At 38.6% G+C, this 16,099-nt stretch overlaps 1 protein-coding gene across 2 annotated transcripts in view; it reads left to right on the plus strand.

Annotated features, from left to right (window-relative positions):
• Window positions 1-16,099, plus strand: part of LOC145999753 (uncharacterized) — a 515,710-nt gene that overhangs the window by 297,295 nt on the left and 202,316 nt on the right. For both annotated transcript variants that reach the window (XM_083137044.1, XM_083137045.1), the window contains exon 3: window positions 15,109-15,134. In XM_083137044.1, the coding sequence (XP_082993170.1) occupies window positions 15,109-15,134 (26 nt within the window). The remainder of the gene's footprint in view (window positions 1-15,108; window positions 15,135-16,099) is intronic.

Here is a 16,099-nt window from a genome sequence, read left to right on the forward strand (position 1 = left end):
ATTCATTGATCTTTACCGATGCGTATCGTACCCAAGGTATTGGGTAAGAAGCTACAAGTCTTATGTTATTCTTAACATAGCAGGCAGCAGAGAATGGAATGCGGAATAAGCAATTAGGCAAACGTTAGGTGAGTGACTTGAGAGACGGCTGTGGAATGAGCGTTGGAATCGTGAGAGAGAGTAAGGACTGGGATTGTGTGCAGGATAGAGAAGACAAGTAGGAAGCCTGGACAATGGTGCGTGAACGATTGAATTCTGACAGGAAGGTCAGTCAAGTTACAATTGAGGGGATAAGTGTGGGAATAACCTTCATCTATTTGTGAGGCAAGTATTATCCTCTTCTTAACAATATCCATATCAGTTCAGTCATGGAGAGTACAGAAATCCAATTATTGCACATGTGAATTCCTTTGCCATTCCTTTGAATGTAACCTCTCGCATACATCATACTTTAGTCTATGCGAGTGACAACCATCTGAAAGATGAATGATGAATAACTACACCACCCAATACAATCTAAAGATTCTTGGTTCGATCCCAACGCACTTTTAGCATTGCGTTACGAATGAATGAATCCTCATCAGTACATTCTCCTTTCCAAATAACATTTTACAAATGTTTACACACGCGTGATTAAAGTTATCCATGTCAATCACAATCAACATAGCTTTCAAGGTTGTACTGAAGGAGCGATCTTTGTCATTTCTACATAAACCATTCATGTAAGAAAATCCTCGTTCAGTGAGGCATTAGTTCCAGATAAACAGAGAAGAAATTCATATTTTAAGAAAATTGGAAATTGGGACATTGTTCACATTGAAATGTGAAATTCTTTATACTCAAAAATCACTAGATGTTTTTAGAACTTGCATTTTCCCAATATTTCTTGCATTGTGTAGTAATTCTTTTTCAAAACTGCTAAAGAGATAGGTTTGGAAATTAACAAAGAAAAAAACTAAATATATGCTTACAGGCCAAAACCAAGTGTTAGGTAATAATCAAAATCTAATTATATATAACAACTCGTTTGAACCAGTTTCCAAATTCAAATTCTTAGGAGTAATATTAACAAATGAAAATTATATTAAAGAGGAAATAAAAAGTAGGCTTAATTCAGGAAATGCATGTTACTTCTCTCTTCATAAGCTTTTGTCTTCTCGTTTAATATCTAAGAAACTAAAAGTTAAAATATACAAAACAGTAATTTTGCCTGTAGTATTATATGGGTGTGAGACTTGGTCCCTTACATTGAAAGAGGAACATAAATTGAGAGTATTTGAAAATAAGATCCTCAGGAAAATCTTTGGACCTAAAAGGGATGAGGAGACAGGTGAGTGGAGAAGGTTACATAATCTAGAACTACATTATTTGTATTCATGTCCAGATATTATTAGAATAATTAAATCAAGAAGACTTAGGTGGGCACGCCTTGTGGCACGAATGGGAGAGGAAAGAGGAGTTTACAGGATTCTTGTTGGGAAACGTGATGGTAAGAGACGTGTAGGAAGGCCAAGACGAAGATGGAGGGACAACGCTGAGATGGACCTAAAGGAAATCGGTAGGGATGGAAATGAGTATATAGATCTTGCTCAAGATAGGAACAGATGGAAGGCCTGTGTTGCTGCAGCCATGAACCTTCGGGTTGAAGAAGGCTAGAGAGTTAGTTAGTTAGTTAGAGTAGTAATTCTATGTTGATGAGTCATTGTCACAAATAAAGGAACATTTTGGGATACCGTTTTACGTTGAAAAATATCGGGACAGACACTCAAAAAAAGGACTAGCTCGGCTAATACGATCTTCTCACTTCATCTGCGCAATACGAGATTTAAACACCACCCTAAAATAAAAATATATTGCCATTTAGACCAGGTCCGTACCCAGGATTTTTTTGAGTGGTGAGGCCAAGCCCGAAACTGTGGATATATAGTCATGAAATATATGTAAATTATTAATAATTAAATAATATCATTAAATATATATATAAATACACCAATTTGCTACATTTATAAACTAGCAAATAAATTCCTCTAAGAACTGGTTCAAAATGTCAAGAAATTTCAAAATAGGTTAAATGTTTGGTAATTATGCGATAAAGCCCGAACACCTCTCACTCATTCATTTCGTTCATTTTAGCATTGATACTTACCTTTTCTGCAATGCGGATGATTCTTTGAGGTGAAGTTATGCTTTTTTCAATAAAATAGTGTCAACTTTTCATATTACGAGTCATTATTGGTCTTCCTTGTTCCGATTGGGTAACAGACAATATGGCGTGCACTCGTCATGGATCATCGCGCGTCGTGCTTGTGTTTTGTCGTTTTGGAGTGTGTATGCAGTGTTTCAACCTTCTTAACCGAAAAATACTTACTTTCGTGTTCATTATGTCATCACAAACCATTGACGGATAGCCCCAAAAACCATTCACGATAGCCCCACGGACCATTTCCGGCAAGGTTAGATTAGGTAAGCATAGTTAAAAAAAAATTCTCGTAAAAAAAAGGTACGTTTGGAAACACTTGCGAGACCGTGTGACTTTCGAAGCTCGCACCATCTTCAGGTACATAATGGAAACAACAGCAAAATGTTTTCGCTTTATAGAAAATGCAAATTCCATACATAAAAAGTGATTATTTCTTGTTCTGCAGCATTCTATGGTGACGTTCTCAGTTTCCGCGAAAGAAAATACCTCGAAGAACTTCGATAATGCTACAGAAACTGATTTCAGTAAGTAGTTTCTTCTATAAATTTCAAGAAATCCGTTCGGGCTATATCGCATATTTACCAAATGTTTTAATAAGTGTTAGATTTTATTTAATTATTGCTCTTTATTAATAATTGCTTTACGTTTACTGCGTATATGTTGCTATAATGGCTTAAATCTGTTAATGGTCTCTCGAAAGGAAAGATTTCTTTATCTTAGGTAGAGATTTCAGCCCCCAGGACGAGAATAGATTTTCTGCTCGGAATTTGCACCCATCCTGCCTGGATGTAGCTGGAATAATTAGACAGTGCAGAATGTCTGGGCGTAGAATTGTCGAGCTGCAATATTATATTCCAAAGTAACAAGAGAAAATTCAACCCAGCGACAGCCTCCTCTCACCCTGACCTGACAATCAACAATATAGTTGCTTACAGAGAAAAGCTGTTAAACAGCGTACACCTTGGTGCTTATTGCTGACATTCAGTTCTCAAAAGTTCCCATATTAACAATATTTTCAAATTTCCTCTAATTTTCTTATACCAGCAGCACTGAACAGCCATGATTTGATTTGATTTATAATAATGATAATTCTATGTTTAGAAAAATATATTTATAAATTAAATGATACCTATTATATCTTCTTATAATGAAGAACATATCTGAATGTGAAATGATAATAAGAAAAGGACATTTCCGCATGAAGACTGCAGTTCGAAAAATGTCAGGACAGGGATTAAAAATAGTGAACGTCTGGTATCCTTGCATCAATGACTATAAAAACAAAATTATTAAATATTGTAGACTGCAGACTTGTAGAGTCTAGCTCTCTGCAGAAACAATCCTTTCATTTGTGCAAGAAGAAGTCGAAATTCTTGCAAAATGTCAATCGTCCATGTTATTTTTGTAGCTTTTTATAGGTTCGTATTGAAATAGTTCATGGTTCGAGGGGGGGTTGCAGGCCCCCTTTCCCCCTTCCCTGGGTACGGGCCTGATTTAGACACTAGAAAAGATCTATTCCTAGCTCGGCCACGTCGAGTAAACGTTCACCACTGTTACCAGCGCATGACGCAATCGCCAGCGATCTAACGTCTATGTCTTTTGTCCAGCGTCCTTTCCTTCTCGCATGACCAAACGATTTTCTTCGAAAGAAGCTTCGTGCGGTTTCCACCAGGTGGCATTCCGAATCATCTCTCTCGGTTCAGCGAGCACTGTAACGAACTTCCAGCCCACATCGTGGAAGAAAAGAAAAGCAGAATTTCAATATCGGGCTCCAGAACTGGTCGGCCTTTATGGAAAGCACGAACAAATCGATACCCTTTGCCAGAAAGGCCAGTTGGAATGTATCGAGGGAGACGAACAAAGTTTTTGCAATAGTAACATGAGAGAGAAGCCAACTCAAATACTTCGCAACAAGGTTGTTGCTCGCATTGCGATCCGAATAACTTTCGTTCTTATTCGCATCGAGTCGCATTCTTTGCACATTCCAAAATCCTACGAAGTTGCATTGCAACTTGGTCGAAACGCGTGTTGTCTCTTTAATATTTGTGTTTCCAATGCAAGATACAAGACGTGATATTTCTCAGCGATTTATGAAAATTTTTTCACATTTAAAATATCCGTTCCGCTATTTCTTTCATAATTCCATTTGATCGAAAACAAAATGCTTGATGGTAGCATTTCTGACGTATGCGCTGCTTATATGCTGTATATACCCCTACCGGTCACGTCATCAGCTGAGAGAATGTTTTCTGAACTAAAAGTGATTAGAGATTATTTGAGGAACTGTTCATTAACAAAGTTATAAGCTAGATGAAAGGAATCAGGACGAATCCAGTTTCTATCCAAATAGTAGACTCCAGTCTGAACTTGTATACGACGCCAAAGTATCTTCAATTCCATTTCAATTTTATGATTTTTGTAGTAGACAATGGTCATTACAACACTTTTCGATGTAAGCTTTGAACAACCTGCTCGGCTGCCCCGAACCTTCACCACGTATCATTCTTACGAATGGCGGGATCGAACCTGCCACTCCTAATTGATTTATGGGTGATGTAGTTTAATTATCATTCATCCTCAGATGGTGAGACCACTTGTCATGAGGACAAGTCTGATGCTAAACAGCAAGAGGTAATCTTGAAACAAATATGCACTAATTAAAACAAACTGAAATGAAAAATAGTCACTCTTTGGTTTTTAGAACTTTTGAACCTGAATCGTACATGGTGAGGATAGTTACCTGTCTAGACTTGGAAGATAGATGACCAAATCAAAAGATCGAAAGCGTAAAATAGTACTGACTCTCTCCAGGCTTCTCCACCTACGTCAGGCTGACCACTCTCCTTCCAAGACTCCCAAAAGTACTCATGACGGTCTCAAGTCAATTTCCAAAGTGTCTCCCTACCAAGCCTGCCTTCTCCTCGAATCCTCAGCCAGTGGAGACGTCCCTCCACGCCGATTCGTCACGTTTACTCTTCCTATTCTGTTAGCATATTGCTACCTGTTTACCTGTTTGCTTCTTGTCACTCCAATGGCCGTGTCCGAAAGGTGCAAGACCGTACTTGAAGCGAGCATCCTCCGAGTGTGTCTTGGAGTGCGGTCTTCAAGTCTTGGACTGGAAGTGTTGTCTTTCGAATTGCACTTCGACTGCAGCGCCAAATACGATCAGTAGATAAAACTGAGTACTAGTTGTTTTCCTCGCTTTTTAAATAATTATTTTTCACCATAGAAATCACATAACATTTCCAAATGTTCGTACACATACATTTCCACACATTAAGAGAACTTTAATCAACAACTTGCGGGCCCATAACGTATATTTATCCTCTGTTGCTGACTTTCTACCTCCGCGATTTTAAACAAACGAACGACGAGTGTGGAAATCACGTGACCGAGTCAGCTTCCATCTGCACTGCGAGCTATGCACTTGCGTACTCCTGTACTTGGCGCTTTCGAACTGTACTAGATGACGTCACTTCCGCCAAAACCATGCTTCAAGTACGTACTTCGTACCTTTCGGACAGAGCCAATGTTTCAGGAAGTCTGTTCACGCTTGAGTCTGCATAATTAAAATACCTCAGAGGAACAGACAGCTGGTGAAAACAAGTGAATGACCCTCGGTCAGAATGAAGCTTCTAGATAAAGTATAATTCTATAATAATAAGTTTCTGTGATTTTGTCCCCCCCCCCAGAAAAAAATCCTGCGAGCGCCCATGACCGCAGTGTTCACAAAATCGTCCATCATCTGGGAACAGCGCAGATGGGAACGAACGAGATAAAAGCATCCAGCATCTCCAATCAAAGACGTGAACCACGATCTTCCTCGTCTCGTCCCCCCCGAAGGCAGCACCGGATTACTCCGTCCCCAGCGTGCTCTCGAGGGGAAAGAAACAGATTGACTCTTCTCTCGCCTCGGAGAAGGTTCGAATCTGGAGCTATTGGATGTTGGTCTCTGGGTCACGTGACTTCTCCAGATCAATAACAAGAACCCCTTCCCCCGTCCGGGGCAGCTCGGCGCTCTCGCCCACGTGTTCCGATCTTCAAGGAAGGGACTCGAACCGATAGATCAATTTCTCACTTTTTGATATAAAGTTTTGAAGTTCCCCTGGGGCAGAGAGCTGCAGAGGAGTCTACAAACAATCTGTGTGCAGCTTTCCTAAGGAAATAACGAACCTTTGTGGCGGAGTGGTTAGCATCTTGGCTCACGGGCGGGTTCGAATCGTGGCCTGCTCTTGGACATAGCTGTTTTCTGTGAGTCTCCCTTCGTCAATGTCATCACTTCGGTCCAGATTTATAGGCACTAAAAATCTCTCAAATAGGCAGGCAAATAGGCACCAAACATGATTGAAATAGGCACTTACAAAGGCGCTATAAGCTCTCGGTAGACAAAGCTTAGCATTATGAGGCCACATAGCGTGGCTAAAAGTGGCAAAAAGTGGAGGCAACTGCCCCCACGCCCTCTAATCGCCGTCACTGATACCTGGAATCCTGGGTTCGAATCCCGACCTAAATATGGGTGTTCTTTGTGAGGACCATCATCACTCATCGTCATCGTTGCGATTAGCTAATCGTGGGGAAAAGCGGCGCTAAATAACAAAAATGAAATTTGCCGTCAGTGCTAAAACAAGCTTCTGCAGCAATCCATTTTTTATTTAATACACTTCTGGCCGCCTTGTGCTTTGGTGTTTTTAAACATATCTCCACAGAGTTGATTTGATGTTTTAGGTTCACTTTGTGGATAGTAAAGCAAATCGGGACTGGACCTACAGTTTGAATTGGGATCCGAACCACTATGTGCCTTTACCGGGTATCGAACCCAGGACCCCTTGATTACAAGGCGACGACGCTACCACTGCGCCATCGCGGAGGCGAAAAGTGGGGGAGGGGGCAACTGCCCCCTTATCTGACATTATTGGACATATTGTTGTCAGCAAAACTTTGTGGGCAGCAGAGGAAGAAGTATAACAAAGTTTACATTTATTAACTTACGTGCATTGATTACAAATTATTTACGGCGGTATATATTCCTACTGGAGTGCAGCAACGAGCGTTGTTCGCTCGAACAGCAAATAGTTCGCACGAGCAACGCTAGATGGCACACAATTGATAGTTCTTCCGCTCGAGCGAAAAACGACCGAACTCTCGAACCCTATTAGTAGACGTATTTCCGTAATTTGTCTATGGTAGTGGGCCTTCAAATATACTTCGTGAAGTAAAAGACGAAGTGAAATTGAAAACATAAGTTAACATAGTCATCATCTCCATGTTAAAATGCAGTTTTGTGTATCTTACCGAGATATGTGAAAATGAAATAGATGATTATGGGCTGAAACTGCTTAGGTTGATATTTTATGTTTCTACGATTATTGTCATATGAAAATTATGTTCGATTGAATGTTATAACTGCATTTTATTATTTCGTAGAATATGATTATCCTTTTCTGTAAGTGAACAATGATGTACATGTACTTCTTGCACTGTGATACGATATTTGTAATTGCTTAGGCAGGTCTCTCAGCATGTGTATCCATTTTACGTTTCGGTCTGTAGATATTGCATACTTTCATATATATTGTATTTGAGCCTTACATAATAATATACGGAATTATGATTTAGAATTGTAATTGCATGGAGTGGTTTCCTTCCATGTATGTGTTTCAGGTTGAGAGTGTTGCTTATTAGGCTTTGAAATACGGGACGTTGTCAATCTTTCCACTAGGAGTGCGGTACGAACAAGCGTATCACGCTCGAGCATGGAAGATTCGAACGAGTTTGAACGAGCGAAAGTGGTCCGATGCAATACTCTAGAGTGCGCGTCAAATCTCCTGCATATGGCGATAGCCAATAGCAGCGCACTGCAGCGGTGCCATGTCGAAATCTCGCACGGAAAAGAGACAGCGTGGTTGAGCGAAACGCCTTGTCAAGGAGAGCACGACAACGCCGCACGTCTGTCATTCGCTGGCGCTGTTCAGCCGTTCAAGGCCATATGCAGGAGATTTGACGCGCACTAATTTCTACACTTGCTTAGATCTAGTAATTTGTTTTCTCTTGTTACTAGAAAGAGAAGCAAGACGGATATTTTAGTTTAGAGGGAAGACTGTACTGGTGCGTACCAAGAAACAAAGACAATGATGTTCCTTTTGTCATCTACGACGTCAAACGAAGCATTTACTGCTCATCCCTAAACCAAGTACTCGCTGAAGGAGCAGGTAATTAGCCTTTTGTTCAAACGAAATGGAATTCGTTCACACGACTCGTTAACTGAAATGGAGCTCTTCACTCGCGACCGCTAGGTGGAAGCACCGTACCATGAGAATAGGTGCAAACGGAGAGTTGCACATACGTGCTTGTCAGTTCACGGTAGTGAACGATCATCGGTTGACTAAATGAGTCATTACTACAGAAAAACTGAACACCCATATCACCATGTAATATAATTAACATTCTACAGCAAATTATACATTAATTTCCTAAGTTTCATGTGCATCATTGTTCCACAGCTTCATACCATCCGCTTGGCGGCGCTAGTAACTTCCGTATACACCTTTTAGGGGTAAGCAACATATCCTATTGTACTTCACCAGAGTTGTACTCCTGTATGCTTATTTCAAAACATTCGCGAAAGATATTTGTATCAGGAAGTGAATGCATAGTTTTAACATGATTTTAAGTTCTCTTCCAGTTATTATTGTTGGTGATTACAATAATATTTATTATTCCTGTGTAAGAAAATCATGCAGCAATATTATAGCAGTTGTGCAGCGAATATTTTCGTCTCATGTTGAATCACAGTCATTTTTGACATGGATCGTACAGTGCGATCCATGAGTAGTATTACCGTACAAATTGTCCATCGCCATGTTCGTGTACTTTATTTGGCCCAATAAGAGCTTCAAGAATTAAAAGATAACTCAAAACAAGCTGTTGAGAACTTCTGCACCAGCATTGATAAAAATCCATCGCTTAAAAACACAGTCATGGACAATTTGCACGGTAATACTCATGGATCCCACTGTACAAGAAATGTCTTGGAGAAACCATGAATCTAATGCAAGAATCTCATTCAGAACTCTCCTCGTGTGCGCGCCAGCTAGGCACGTTTCCGTTTTGTGACTGAAAGCATCATATGAAAACCGCTTACACAACACACCCACCTCGATCTCGTTACCGCGATGCGACATTCCCTTCGCTAACTGCCTCCGCCGTGGCTTAATTAGCGAGCGTCTTCTTTTCTGCTGGAATTATTAGAACGTAACGAACTTTAGCGGCTTCGGTCGTGCGGTGCTTCCTCGGTTTATTAATGGAGGAGACGGTTTCGCTGCGGAGGAAGCTGGAAATAATTAACGTTTGAGACCGTTGGCGTTTTGTTTCGATGTTCGAATTTCTATTTTCGCTTCGGAAACCTCAGAAACTACCCCTTTTCTCTCTAGGAAATAATATTTCAATGACCCTCTAGAATCAATTCACTTCTCTTTTCGCCGCCATTAATATTGGATTGTATAAGAGCAAAAACGTCATCTAGAACGGACAATATAAAGGCTAGAAGTCCTATTTTTATTGTTAGTATAAGTTTCTACCTCTCAAGTATATTGTAGAGTCGAACAGTTACTTTTGAAAATTACGGCTGAAAGTTTTGCAGTTTGAAGTAGACATTCTGCCAAGTCTCGCTTTGTGTGGACACCCCCCCCCCTTATTTGAAATTTGAGGAGTTATCAAACTATCGAATCTATCATTTCGAATTTTCGAGGTACAGTAACGGACACTTCGGAGGGGGGGGGGGAGTAGTAGTTCCATTAAAAGTCAACGGAGATGTTACAATCCAGAGGTGTACCCTTCGATAACCAGAGGTATCCTATTCGCTCCCTGATCAAGACATGAATCTCTCATTGTACTCGTTCCGATTATCCATTTCATCTGTTTATCATTCATTCTCGCCGTTGCGATTAATACAAGAGGCAGAAAAGCTAAGAAGGAAAGAGGAAATGTTGGACGAGTGACTTTCCTTACAGACTAAAGTTGACGAGCTGTATCTCTGCGGGTGACCTTGACTAATTCGCGCAGATAATTTACATGTTCGTAGATTCAAATTATTTATTTGCGTGGGCGAGGTTCAACCTGAGGCTGTTCTGCCACCTAACCCGTGTCATCGATTACATTTAAATTTACATTTCTTATGTTATTACAGTATTAATACAGTGTACAATAAACTGTATGATTTAGTTACAAAATCTATTGATAAAGTAATTGTAATAAATGTATGAATAAAATGATACAAAAATTGTGAAAAGACAACAACATAAAAAAAAATTAAAATGAATAAAAAATAAATAAAAATAAAAAGATGTAGACAAAATACATAACATAAACATACAAGTTACATCATAGTATTTGAACACAATCTCTGCTCTGCCAAAAGAAAATTCTTTACTTCATTTCGGAAAGATTCTATTTTAGATATGCTCGACATGGTCTTAGGTAGGGCACTCCATATTTTTGCAGCAAAATATGAAAACGACGACTGATATGCCTGTGTGTTGCAGAGTGGAAGGTTAAATTTGAAATTATTTATTGTATGGTGGCTGTGAATACTGGTGCGAGGGATCAACATGTCTGCCAGATACGACGGCTTGCCAGATGTAATAATTTTATGTATAAGGCAATATGTATGCAGTAGCCGCCTACGGTACATATTCAGGATATTCTTATTATTTATGGAAGGTAAAATATTTTCACGCCTCGGGATGCAAAATATTAACCGCATGCACGCATTTTGGCATTTTTGAATTTTTGCTTGTAAAGTTTTATTTATTCTACCAGAGTACACTACGTCACAATAGTCGAGAAATGTTTCAACTAATCGCTGCTTGATTTCTGAAGATAATAGTTTGTTAAATTTAAACAAGAATCTAAGTGTTCCAAATGATTTATTGATTTGGCGGCTAATATGCTCATTCCATGATAGACGAGTGTCAAATATCAGTCCAAGACTTTTAACTACTTGAGCTCTAGGTATGACATCATCATTTATTTTAATTGTTGTATTAGTGTGCTCGACCGAACCAATGGCATTTCGAGTCCCAATAAATGTATAACATGACTTATTAGCATTAATTTTAAGGCCATTTGCATAACACCATGTCTTTATCGCACCCAAATCATTACTTATGTATTCAATACTTATTGAAATTTCTGTTGGATTGAATGATTTGGTTAGTTGAGTGTCATCAGCATATGAATGTACGTTACAGTATTTGACAACTGAGGGTAGGTCTGCAATATAAATCGTAAACAATAAGGGACCTAGTATAGATCCTTGTGGAACACCAGATGAAATATATAAATTATTAGATAATAAAGTAGGTGACAGTTTTACACGTTGATTTCAGTTACTTAGATATGAAAAATACCAGTTAAGGGTAGATTGTGAAAAACTGTAATATTTCAGTTTACTGAGCAGTAATTTATGTTGTACCGTATCAAATGCTTTGGACAGGTCCAATAATATTAATGCAGTGAGGAATTTCTTATCCATAGCCTGGAGGACGTCATTTGTGACTTTCAGCAAAGCCGTAGCAGTGCTGTGTGCCGGCCGAAATCCTGACTGTGAGGGTGGAAGAATGGGCAATGAAGCTAAATGTCTGTTGAGTGGTCGAGAGCTCTTACAACGTAAGAGGAGAATGACACCCATTGACTAAGGCAGTCGGTAGCTCCTCTCTTTGCTACTGCGCAGCCAGTCGTGGTCAAGGTTCACCCGCAAAGATACAACTCGTCAACTCTAATACCCGGGAGGTTGCGGGTTTGGAATTTCTTAAACAAAATTTCCATCCTGAAATGTATTACTTTTATTAAATGTTATAGTAATTACATTGAAATGAATAAGCTATTTGTGCCTTCTAGTTACCGACACTACTTAGAAAGACGGAAATTGTGCAAAATGGAAGGCAGGAGATCGCAAGTTGAACTTGTAGAGGAGTTTACAAGTGGAAAAGCAAATTATGTTGAATATTCATTGAAGAAATTAGCATGCAGATATATCCATAGGACAACTCTCTCCCATGTGAAGACCAAAGGGAAAGAACGGGCTTTCTCAATTTTATTGATTTTACAGGAGAGCACCCTATTTCTCTGTTCCCATAGTTATGAATAGGGGCCGGGACTTTGTTATAATATATTTTTTATTTGGTATCGGATCGTGTACTGGGGTGAGATCTTTACATATCTGATGAAAATCAGCCGAAATAGACCAACTTGATAAAGCATATTTTGACATATTTGACCAATTTCGCTTGTTTAGAACATATTTCTGATTTTTTCTCGTAATAAGACATATTTCCGTATAATTTCGTAATTGTCTTGCATATACTCTGTTATATTATAATTTTTCTTCGTATGTTTAGCGCAACTGATAGTTGATATTATCGATGCCAGGATAAGGAAATTACGAACGAAGAATTTAAAAGCAGATGGAGTCTTTTCTTACCAACTAAAAATAGAACAATAATACCCCCCCCTTTTTATCCCGCCGACAATTAATAGTCATGCAAACATTATTGAGGGAAAATGTTCTCTCATTGTTGTGCGGGATTCTGGCTTCATTTAACATCCTAGTCGATCTCCCTGGAAGATATTGAATCCCGTATTATGAGAAATTCGAAAGTACTGTTGTGCATATTTTTGGATTTACTGGGAATATTTCTACCTTTTTCTGACATATTTTTCAATTTTTATGACATAATTAAATACATATTTTATAGTTTTATAGGACATAAAGTTCCGTCCACTAGTCATGAACACGTTATTTTGGATGAAAGAATCGCGTTCTCTTCATGTACAATTCGTAGCTAGAAAGAGCCTTTACAGAGCTATCTAATAACTAGAGCTCGGATTTTTATGTAACTACATATTATATTCCTTTCTAGATACATGCTTTGAACAGGAAAATGTCAATGAATTATATAACTGACATGATTTTGCACAAGTTTTGTTACATATTTGCCAGGATATTACATATTTGCTTTACGGTATGTTCCTATCTTGATCCTTTTCCCTATGTTTTCGGTCTCTGAAACATGATGAAGAAAATTTGAAGCCCATGTGATGTCGTATTTTCTAATCAATGAGATGCATTGTGCTTACGGTCACCTAAAATTGATTGCCAAGTCGAAAGACAGGCTGAAGAAGAAAAAAAAATATATGGAAACTGTTATTTGTCGAAAAATGCTGGAGTTTCTACCCCCACCCCGTTTTCGATTCGCTTTTAGGTTTAAGCAAAGTAACTAGAAACTTGGCATCGGTGGACAACAAATCTACTTCCTGTACGTAGCGAGTTACACAATAACTACTTTTCTACAAACAAAAGTAGCTATGTATTTCTATTCCATTGTTCTTTCTGTACACGCTTTTTTTTTTTTTTTTACAATTTGTTTCGAAAGTTACGAAGAGCTCTCTTTTATATTCACATATTATATAATAATTTGCGATGCGGAAAGTAATTAATAGTTGACAAAATTGGTGTCTTAAATATGTACACGTTACTGTGCTTTTTTGAGTTTATAAATTTGTCACAGATTTTAATTTCAACAACTTATGTCCTTGAAGTTATGTTGAATGTGTTCAAATAAAATAAATATCTAGCAGAATTCTTGAAATTGCTTGGATACTCGATTATTATACATATCACATATTATTTGACACTACATATTTAGCTACATATACTTTTGATAATACATATTTAGATACATAGTGGTTAGCACATCGCCCTGCGACGCCAAGGGTCCCGGGTTCGAATCCCGCTCGGGCTTGGTTGTTTGTGAATGCCCACTCATCACTCATCCCCATCTTCGCAAATTAGCCAAGATCCACAAAATGCGAAGAAAAATAAACTCAATCAATCAATATTTAGGTACATATTTTATCAATTATTGTTACATATTTATGTACATATTTTATACTTTGATGTTACATTAATATCCGGGGTCTACTGATAACATCTTGACCTAAGTTGTGCTAAAACCCGTCCGCGAGGAAGAGTTTTTGGTTGCTCACGAAGCCACGTCTGCACCGTCTGCTGGACCTCGTCATCTGTCATACGCCTTTCGTTGAGTCATGGTGCTTGCTCCATACTGCGCTAACAGCCGAAGGTGGATGTTTGCCTGTTTGACTCCCTCCGAGCACAGAAAGCGCACTACGACGCTTTGTTCCTCGATGGTGCATTGTGGAGTGGTGCGTCCATACGTGTGACTTTTTTGCTCCGCGACACTCGAATGAATGGGGCAGTGATAGATACTCCTACTTCTACGTCACTCCAAGTATACACGTTGTGACGACAGACATCCCCACACAAAATTGCCTTTAGTTTTTGATTTACCCTCGTGCATTTACATTGAACTTACTGCAAAGGTTATTGAAACAATATTACCGATTTTCTTTTTCTCTGGCTACCGAAGGTTCCGGGTTCGAGCTCCTGCTTGAGCGTGGGTTCCACAATCAATTTTATCTAGTCATCGCTCACCCTCATCGTCGTAATTAGCCTAAATGAACATAAAAGCGACGTAAACCAAGACAAATGCAATTAACATAAAACTGTGACATCTCTAAAAACATCTGTTGACTAAATATAGTCTATTTTGATAGAGTTGTAACATTGGCTTTGATAAAGTAACATGTTAGCGTATCAAAGTACTTAATTTCTATAATGTTCCTCTCATTAACGCGAAATGACCCAGCGGTAGCTGTTGTAAAAAATATGAGTTCTACATTCACATTACACTCTACAGTGCACATTACAAAAGTGTCCTGAAAAGTATGTCAAGAAATGCAAAAAGTTTGTGGGATGCTTTGTACATACTTTTATTTGATACAAAAAAAAATCAGTTTTGTATAATAACTTTTTCTGTTATTCTTTTCAGGGCGACAGAGTACAACAGGAAATGAGGTAAGACACTTTCAATTTCTGGATTGATTTAATAGTAGTAATATTATCAACTTACTAGTCCAGTGTGGTGTGATTAATATTATGCCACACCTACAAATTCTTGATAGGAAGAACGAGCCTGGTAGAGATTTTACTGTACACTATCCTGCACGTACCAAAAATTCTGTAGGCTTACCAGCCCTCCCGGAATCCGACTTACTTTCCCGGTCTCCAGGAAAAACTTTGTTATCTCTTGGAATGATTTAATTTAGTATTCTTATATTACTTATTATATTTTCTTATTTTGGAGCAAAAGTTGTGATTGCTACGTTGCCTTGATCAAGTTGATTGAATTTTGCATTCACAATAGCAAGACCACAAACAGACAGCTAATTTTCAGGACGCTAGTCTTCCACGACATTTTAATCTAATAGGGTTTGAAGGCTGTGAACAAATCTCTCGGAATTTTGTTCTTTGAAGTTGGCGAGCTTTGTTCGCTACCATGATGAAAATAAATCCTCTCTACAAAGCCTATTGAAAATGAAACTCACCAAAAATAAAGCTTACAAACATACTTTGATAACACATGTCAACAAATTTCTACTTTGAAAATTGTACAGGGATGAAACCGCGATTCTTTATAAATCTTCCGAACTGAAGCCAAAAATATGATCCATTTTTCAACAGCACCCTCAGATCATGGGCGGAGTTTGAGCTTTTGCTTTGGGAGGAGGGGGGCAGACTCTGGGAGAAGCATATGATGTACCAGAGGGTTGTTGAATATCCCCTAGCTTATAAGGGGTCCGGAGACCTTTCACCGGAAATTAAAAAACACTGAGTTCTAGGCCTTTTAAATTTGAAAATGTTAAATTTCTTCGCTAAAGTAAACAAATATTAATTAGTATATTGGTTGTCAGTTTTAAAGGAAGCAAAACAGTACGATTATTGCATTTTGCATTTCATTAATTGAGGACTAAAAGTGGTAA

Source organism: Lepisma saccharinum, chromosome 15, assembly GCF_977018435.1.
Source record: "Lepisma saccharinum chromosome 15, izLepSacc3.1, whole genome shotgun sequence".
Taxonomy (NCBI): Eukaryota; Metazoa; Arthropoda; class Insecta; order Zygentoma; family Lepismatidae; genus Lepisma; species Lepisma saccharinum.